The 9,457-nt window shown below is 37.4% G+C and overlaps 1 protein-coding gene across 1 annotated transcript in view; it reads left to right on the top strand.

Moving 5' to 3' along the window:
- Wwc2 (WW and C2 domain containing 2) overlaps window positions 1–9,457 on the top strand; it is a 119,812-nt gene that overhangs the window by 9,803 nt on the left and 100,552 nt on the right. The window contains exons 2-3 of the mRNA XM_013513141.1: window positions 5,538–5,741; window positions 6,493–6,569. Of these exons, the coding sequence (XP_013368595.1) occupies window positions 5,591–5,741; window positions 6,493–6,569 (228 nt within the window). The 5' untranslated portion in view covers window positions 5,538–5,590. The remainder of the gene's footprint in view (window positions 1–5,537; window positions 5,742–6,492; window positions 6,570–9,457) is intronic.

Genomic DNA, 9,457 nt, shown 5'->3' with positions numbered 1-9,457 from the left:
AAATTATATGGAGACTTTTCCCTCCAGTTAATGTTCTTTTACTCAAGAAAGAGAAATTTTCCCACAATAAAAAATTCTGATAAGCAGCAAAAATTCTTTTTGTTTTTGTTTTTTTTTTTTTGGTTTTTCTCCGGTACCGGGAACCGAACTCACAACCTTGCGCTTGCCAGGCAGGCGCTTTGCCGCTGAGCTAAATCCCCAGCCCCAAGCTACTAATCTTAAAATATGTAGCTATGACTATGCATAACAGGGATTTTGGCTGATACTCAGAGGATACCTGAGTTACCCAGGCCTGAAGAAAGACAGTGAGGTAGAGTTTGTATGTTGGAAGAAAGAAAATTTTCCTGAAAGAAAAAGTCCCCACCTAAAGTCTCCAGGAACTAGAGAAAGCAGTACATGATGGAGGAAATAAAAAATAAAAACTCAATGACTGAGAGCATGGTAAATGATAACTGAAGAAATAAACAGGAGACAGGTCATTTGGTGTGGAATCTTTCAAAGCCCTGTTTAATTACTGCATGTTCCACGGGACCATACTTTACAGCCAGAAGAAGCCCCTTGCTCTCCAAGTTGTCATGGCACTTATCCATTCCTTTCTCAAGGTACTGATCTCACTTTAAGCATAACAGCAGTTTCTTTTTTTTTAAATTCATGTTATTTTTCTGTATTTTCTAAATTCCCTAGAGGGGAAATTATGCCTGAACATTTCCTTTTCCCTTATTGCTTGGTTAATAATTATAGAATTAATGAATAGGCAGTAAATAAATTTAGTAGATACTTTATGAAAAGAAGATAAGTGACTCAAATTCATTCTTCCTGAGCACAGCAGGAAGGAGAAATATGCAGTATAGACAGAAATAGTATTCCTATGAAGAGTCTAATGTTATCTTCAAATGAACTCTTGTGTTCTCTATCTATAAAGTTCCACATCTATAAAACTGATGGAACATAGATTCCCTTGAGATATGTTTTAACAGCATGTAACATATTACTTCTTTAATACAATAGACAACATGCAAATTACATTTCATTATAATATAGTGATCTCCCAAGGCCAGTAGGTCTTAATAAAAAATACCACATTTGTATAATATACTTTCTTTGAATATTTACATTTAATAAATATTCTTTTCAAATCTATTCAGTGAGTATAATGGATGGAGACAAAGCACAACCCTGCTTTATGAAGCCTTCCTCAAAGGTGCCTTTGGGAACCCTCTTTTGTAGTTCATATTTGAATTGTGCAGTATTTCAGAAATATAAATGTTTCCTGCTAGTTCTTGTAACATACAATATTTAAAGCAGTCTACTAGAGTGCTTCTGCTGACCTACCCAAAACAAGTGTTGATATTGCACAAAATGCTGATGACTTGTTATCATTATTATTATTGTACTTTATTCATTTAAGTGTCAGTGTTTTGTAGCCTTTTAGCTGTTGATAAATATTTTGTTGGAAGTTTATCAGCTCCCCAACATGGGGAGAAATGCGATTAGCCAAAACCCCTAAAGATACTGAGGGAGAACTGAGTACATACTTACTGTAGCTATTATAACTTAAAAACATTTTAAGTTTTTATATACATTTCAGTTTGTATTATCTATTTGATTAGTTTCTCGATTATATATCTCATCATAACAAATGAACTCAAAGCTCGGTGGCTTAAAATAATATTTATTATCTTATGATTTCTGTGGGCCACCAACTCAGGCAAAGTGTAGCTGTGTTCTGTGGCTCAGAATCTCTCACAGACCTGTCATCAAGTGTCAGGTGGCTGCAGTCATTTCTGGGCTTGACTGGAGGAGGATCTCCTTCCAAGCTCACTCGTGTGGTTGTTGGCAAGACTCATTTCCTTGCTGGCTGTTGGTCAGAGGCCTCCCTCACTCTCTGCCATGTGAGCTTCTGAACAGGGCAGCATATAACCTGGCAGCTGGCTTCACTGAATCTAAACAGACTGGGAGGGGAGAGGGCCAGAGGGAGGGAGTGTGGGAAGTGAGCAAACTGTACCTTGAGTCATTACATTTCTGTGTATTGGAAATTGATGTAACTACCAAATGTCAGGATAACCAAAGACCCATATTATAATGAATATATGAAACTGAGAAGTTTAGGCTCTTGTGGGTGGCAGATAGCAACTTTCTGAGTTACTAGGCTGTATAGCAATGGCTAAGTTGTTTTCCAAAGTGTTTATGCTACTTTACATTCCCAGTAGCTGTGAATGGGAGTTATTGTTGCTGCATATCCCCTCCATTTCTTGACATTCAAGTGTTTTTAGATTTTAGCCATTTTAGGTAATGTGCGGAGGTAGCATTTCATAGTTTTTAATTTGTCATTTTCCTGATAATTAATGATGTTGATGTTTTTACTTGCTTCTTGGACATTGGCTTATATTCTTTTGTGAACTGCCTGATTGAACCTTTGGTATAATTGACAATATATGTGTGGCTTTATTTCTGGGCTCTTAAGTTCTGTAATAATTGTTTCATCCAGATTATGTTCATTCTGTCATCTCTACATTCCATGTCTGTTTCTATTGATTGATTTTTCCACTGACCATGGGTCTTTTCTTTAGATTTTTGTCACATTGGTAACTTTTTCTGACAGGCAGTTAAGTTACTCAGTCCTTAGCCGCCTGTTTTAAAGCTTTGATAAATCAGAGTAGCCTTTTGATAAGTTCATAGTAGCCTTTGTCCGTGTCTTGTTTAGCACCATTACTAAGGTAAAACACTACAGTAGTCCCCGCTGAATCCCTACATGTATGCTGCAGCCTCTCCCCTCTGACCGACCTTAATTAGAACCTGCTACAGCCTTATGTGAGCTTGGGGAACTTCGACTTGGAGAGTTCCAGTCATCTTTCATGTAACCTTGTGCACGCCCCACCCCAGTTTGTTGTCTTAGTATTCATCCACTGGCTTAATACATCTCTGTAAACTCATGGAACTTCTCCAGTCTCTTGTACCTCTTCTGTACTCCTCTTCACAGATTCCACCTATTGTGTCCTTCCTGAAAAGTTTTCTCCCCTCCCCCAGCTCAGCAAGACTTCATTTCTCTGCTGGGATTATTCCTTTTTTGTACTGCTGTTCAGAAACTACTTTCAACAGAATGTAGGGTAATCTGAGAGCTCATTTCCTTTTTTCAGAGATTACAGTCCTGCATTGCTTCTTGTCACACATCTGAAAACAATTTTTTCATACATTTTACTCTGTTTTCTACTTATTAACAGTGACCCTGTTACTGCATCATGGCCATTATCAGGGCTTTTTTAAAAATGAAATTTCTATTTTGTGTAACCTTTTGTGTATGAAGGTTCATGTATTTTCTGCATTAAAAATCTCTTTCTATTTGTTCCAGATTATCTTCTGTTTGTATCTGGTGTTTTGGGGGAATACCTGGACATAGTCTTGTGCTAGATACAAGTTCTCAAGTCACTAACACTATAGCTTTTACTCCTTTAGTTTACACTTACTTTAAAACATTTGTATTAATGAACACAACATACAGAAAAGTGCATTGTTTCAGATATACAAATTGAACAAATAGTTTTAAAGTGAATTTCAATGTAGTCATGACAAGTCAAAGAAACAAAAAATCACCAACACCCAGGGAGCCTCCTTTGTGAGACATTCCCACTACGGGAGCCAGTCTTCGAGCACAGTCTAGGACACAGGCGTGGGGGAGGCCCAGTAACCTGCACGCACCATCCTTCTTGTGCATTCACAAGCACTGCTGGTTCCCTTGTGCGCACCATTGTGCCCTAGTGCCAGACACCAACACCCCCCGGCTCCTTGGCCCAGCATGGCACAAGTGCATACACCTGTTTATTATAAAGTAAAATGGCCAGCGTAATCTGTACCCTTCCAATTCCTTTTTCTTTCCATTTTTGTTTTCTTTGTGCTTGGTGGCTTGTACTATAACAGTACCACACAGTGAAGAATGAGTTTTAAAACTCACATGAACTGCTATGGAGAACTGCAAAGTGTGGACTCACAGCTGAGGCAACTGGAGAGGCTTCAGAGAGGATGGAGTATGTGAGCTTGGGTGCAGAGAAGTGGTTCTTAGACTTGGCTGTTCACTAGAGACATTTCAGGGGCTTTTAAACTTACCAGGGCTGGTTTCACCTACAGAGATTCTAATTACTTTGGTGGGTTTTTGTTTTGTTTTGTTTTGGTTTCACACTGGGGATTGAACCTAGGTCTTTTTCACTGGACTACGTCCCTAGCCCTAGCCCTATTTTTTATTTTTTTTATTTTTTTTTTATTTTGTGACAAGGTCTTCCTAAATTTCCCAGGCTGGGCTTGAGCTTGCTATCCTCCTGCCTCAGCCTCAACCTAGGGCCAAACCAAGGTTTTATTAATTCATGAAGAGGGGTGTGGCTCGGGGATGAGTAACTGGCAAGAAGTAGGTGAGTGCTATGAGCTGGGCTAGGTTGGAGGCCTGATATCACCTCTGCAATATACAGAGTGAGATATGCAAAAAGAGTAATCTGTATATCACAAATTGAGGAAGAATCTTGTGTTTTGGGGTCAGTGCTTCCTGCTTTGATGTCTTCCCTTCGGGCCCTGAAATGTCATAGATTCTTTCTCTTCCCTCAGTCTCAGGGGACGGAGCAGAGTCACTCAGCCTAGCCAAGGCAAACTACTTGAGAGCTAAAGGCGGGGCATCACATGCATTGCTTTAAAGGCTACACATCATTACCTGGTCTAGACCCATTTGCATTGCTTAAAGCCAATTGAGGGGATAAAAAAATATCCAAGCCAGCTCTGCACATACCAGTACACAGAAATAGAGCCAGGTTTAGCCAAAATGGAGACAAATGCTCTTCTTTCAAGGAGAGCCGTCCTGGTGGTCCTCCACAGAACAAGGTTTTTGTTGTTGTTTTGCTTTTTTGTTTACTTGAAATTTCTGATGTACCATGAACTGACTGATATTTTGGTAAAATACTATGAAAATGAATTAGTATAAACACAAATAAAGTGCAAGCCCCAATGTTACTAGATTCAACAGATACACAGTAACTGAATAAAATTGCTATTAAGATGTCAAAATGTTTGCTCTTGTTTTCATGCTTATCGTCATCGATGTTAAACTGAGTTCATGGGCTGGTGGTCATCTGCAGACCAGACTTGAAGTAGTAGTGATGGAGAAGGCAGCATAGCGAGAGTCCTGTTGTACGTGAAGGAAGCATGAGCCATGGGAGGGTAGATTCAGTTCAGAGGATACTGGGCCTTGAATGCTGGGATAAATCAGTTGGCTTTTATCCTTTGGAAAAAATTCTCCAAAGGATGACCTAATTGGCAGCCCCTGTATGATGATTTATAGTGAGAACACATTGTTGACAGGCTTGAAAATGAAGCAGGTAAGGGGTGGGGGCCAAGTAAAGTAAAACAAAAACTGTATCAAATATGTAGAGAAAGCAGTGCAGAAATGTTAACAAACCCTTTAGAGGATGTAAGGATTTAAGCTAGCTAGTCACTCAAGTTTAAATCATCCCTAAAGCACAATTAAAAGCTAAAACAAAACCAACCTAATGTGTTTTCAGAAACCACGCAGATAGAAGACCCAAGAAAACAATGGCGAGGGGAACAGGAGAAAATGCTCAAGGACTATCTCTCAGTGGCTCAGGATGCACTCAGGACCCAGAAGGAGCTCTATCATGTGAAGGAGCAAAGACTGGCTTTGGCCCTAGATGAATATGAACGATTAAATGATGCCTACAAGGAAAAGTCAAGTTCTCGCACAAGCCGTAAGTACAGTGTACTTTTTGAGACTCTAGACGTACAGATAAGATTATAGATAGTAGAAGGCCACTTGCTCTTTGGTGGAGTTTAGCTATGAAAGGCGAGGGAACCCTACAGATTTTTCAGTAAAACCCCTCATCCCTATTCCAAAAAAAAAATCTCCCCATTTGGGGATGATGCACACCTTGTTTTTGCTCTTGTCGCTGCTTGACTGCCTTTTGTTCGTTTATGAATTAATTTTTACCTTTTCAGAGCAAGCCAAGTAATTTGGCCTTTTTGCTGCTCATGTACAATATTTTTAGTGGAGCTATTAGAACTGGAGCTATTAGAACAAAGTTCTTGTTGCCTGCTGCCCCCATCTTGAGTTGGCTGATCTCTTCCTCATCTCTTGGGTTGATAATCTGGAGCTGACCTTGTTTAAAGAAGCAGCTATGATGGTCTGAAAAGTTCTACTTAAATCATAAGTTCTTGGATGATGCAAAGCCCTGAGAAGCTGCATCTGTACTCTAATTCTCTAAGGACGTAGTATATGTAAAATACAAAAGAAATTTGTGACATGTCTTTTTCCTGAATATTTTTAGAAATTAGAATTTTGAAAATTACTTTTATACTTAGGTGTCTGACAACAAAGGAATTAGAAAAGAAAGTAATATCCATAGAAGAATATGCATCTTGCTTTTAGAATCAGTAAATTCTAAGTTTAAAACTAGTTATGCAACTGTAAAATAATTAAAAATTTTTTGTCTCTTTCAAAAGTTTTCTCAGGATCTTCATCCAGTACTAAGTATGATCCTGATATCTTAAAAGCTGAGATCTCAACTACGAGATTAAGGGTAAGATTGCTTTTATTCTGGGTCTGCATTGACTGTATGCATAGAATCTGAAGGCCTGACTGGTTAATCTCACATTTCCATTCTCCACTTATTCCCTATGAGGGGTCTTTTCACCCTTTGTTTGAACAAGTTCGGTGTTTGGGATTGTCTCTGTTACTGAGACAAAGTATAATCCATTGTTCTTGTTGTTGTTATTGTTGCTAGCAGTTAGAATAATATGGAAGCAAAATTTATGTATTGATACCTTCCTTTTCCTCATTGTGCTGAGTTTTGTCCTGGATAGGTAAGCCAATTTACTCTTTTGTCAGCCAACTCTGCATTTAAACATGTGTACAATTTGTGTCACCATGCCATTCCTTTTGTAAGTCAAACTATGAGTTATCCATAATTCCTCATATAGATTGGTTTACGATCTTTTTCTAAGTCTCTTCAATCCAGCTATATTAAGGCCAGAGCTTATTTATCCTTCATTTTGGGAATCTTATAGGCTGTTCACCATGCAGATTAATTCATGTAACTAATACCAGTGTTATAAAATAGATTATTATCATGACCATAGAAGCTTCCATGTGTCCCTTTGTTGTTACTACTTACCATCCTCTTCCTAAAAGCAGTAGTAACCTCATCAACATTGTAGGTTAATTTTCTGCTGCTTTGAACTTTATAAAACTGTAATACTACTATATGTATTATTTGATGGCTTTTGTTTTGGTTTTTTTTGGGGGGGGGCGTTCATTTTGTTTTTTGAGACATGGTCTTGCTATGTAGTTCAGATTGACCTTGAACTCACTGTATAGTCCAGGCTGACCTTGAACAGGTAAGCCTCTTGTCCTATCCTCCCAAATGCTGGGATTGTAGGCATGTACCACCATACCCAACTTAGTAGCTTCTTTTATTTAAGAACATTTCAAGATTCATACACACTCATTTTTATTATCATTATCATTCTGCTTTGGTGTACATACCATAAATTCTTTATCTTTTCTACCATTAATATACATTGGAGCTATTTCCAATTTCTGATTATTAAAAATTATGCCATAATGTACATATCTTTTATGTATGTCTTTTTTATGTACATAACATATACATCTTTGATAAAGGATTGGAGTTGCTAAGTAAAAAATACCTATCTTAATGGATGCTGTTAAACAGTATCAACCTTTCTTAATGTCTGCATTTTGGCCTTGAATTACTTGATGTACACAGCTTTTGCCTACAATTTTCTATTTTTAATATAATCCATCTCCAAATACCTATTTTCTTTATGATTTCTCATATAGGAATATTGTTTAATTTTCAAACAGTTGAAGATTTTATCATTTATTACTGATTTCAGCTTATTCCACTTATATTTTTCAGTTTAAAATTTCTACTTATTTTTGGTTTATAGTTACTCATCCAAATCTGCACATTGATATGTAAATTTTTGATAAAAATAATCACAGTATTTTTTAATTATCTATCTAGATTTCCTGTGTTGGATTCTTTACCCTGGTCTGTTTTTTTTTTTTCCTCTTGGTTTTTCATCAATTCTTGATCTTTACAGTCACTTACCTTTTCTTGAAAGCCACATGGTAGATAATTAGAGTCATTGGATGATCTTGTCATCTTTCAGACAGCATTTAGTTTTGCTTCTCATAGGCAGTTGGCCAGGGACAGAGTTTTAATCCAGAGTTATGATTGACTTAAAAGACTGGTTTTGGTCCTTTTCCGAGAGTGTGTCTATCATTTAAAATCCCATGTTAACTTTTGGGATTTTTATCACTGTGCTTGATTGGGGCTGTGCTCCAACTGCCTTTCTTTCTGCCTCCTACCTCTGTGGCACTGTCAGTAGTTCTCTGTAGTTCGTGCTGTTGGTTATTAGTACTTTGCCCTGCTTTTCAGCTTATTGCATAGGCAAACACTTCAGGAGGGAATCCAGTGCTGCATTTGGATCATGACTGTGAGCTTCCCTTATCTTTTAGATCTGTAACATAAGTTCATGCACTTAGTAACTCTCCAGAATCTTCAGAGAGATGCCCCTCCCCCTTGTTACAACTTTTCTGTTTATTCTCAGAAAAAGAGCATGAAATGGTGTATGTGGAGGTTCGTGATTGTAGCTCAGTGATAAACTGTGCTTAGCAGGCAACAGGCCCAGGTTCTATCCCAGCACTAAAACAAACAAAACAATAAACAGAACAAAACAAAAACCAAAAAAACCAGGTACATTTACTGGAAGTAAAGTCTTACTTCAACTTGGATTTTTTGGTTTAATTTATGAAGTCATCTATAGAAATGATCTGTGTCATTTCAATTGTCAATGAAAATTCTCTGGGGTATTATGGACCCTTTACTCTCTTTATCCATTTGTATTTCTCTGTAAATTTCTTAAGACTGTCTTGCGATGGTTTGTCAGATGCTTTCGTACTGTATCTCTATACCATGCCTAAACATTTCTGTGAACTACTAGACTAGATACCTTATCTTTAAAAAAGGAAACAAAGGCATTTTTGCTCAAAACCTCCTCAGTAAACAGCAATACTCACTTGAGCTCTACACTTCGCAGGAAGTTATTGCTTATTATTACTGCCCTTTGAAATGTTAACCATTTTTCATACTTCTTATCTTTGGAAAGCACATTGTGAATGGAATAACCATAGTACCCTATGGTATTCTATCCATTTAAATTCCTTGTAGAAAGCATGCAAACTAAGGAGGGATTTTAGAACAAAAACATATTCCTTCTAAAGTGTTCTAAAAAAAACTCTTTAGAAGGAAATAGAGCCTCATGTCAGCCAGGGAAATAACAGGAGAAACCAAGAGGTCACGTTCCCCATAACTGTCCTAAGAGAAGAATCTTTTTTTTTTAAATTTTTATTTATTTATTTATTTATTTATTTATTTTA

This window comes from Chinchilla lanigera, unplaced genomic scaffold, assembly GCF_000276665.1.
Source record: "Chinchilla lanigera isolate Chin_1 unplaced genomic scaffold, ChiLan1.0 scaffold00002, whole genome shotgun sequence".
Lineage (NCBI taxonomy): Eukaryota > Metazoa > Chordata > Mammalia > Rodentia > Chinchillidae > Chinchilla > Chinchilla lanigera.
Note: the sequence above shows the minus strand (reverse complement) of the source record. Positions and strands in the feature narration are given on the sequence as shown.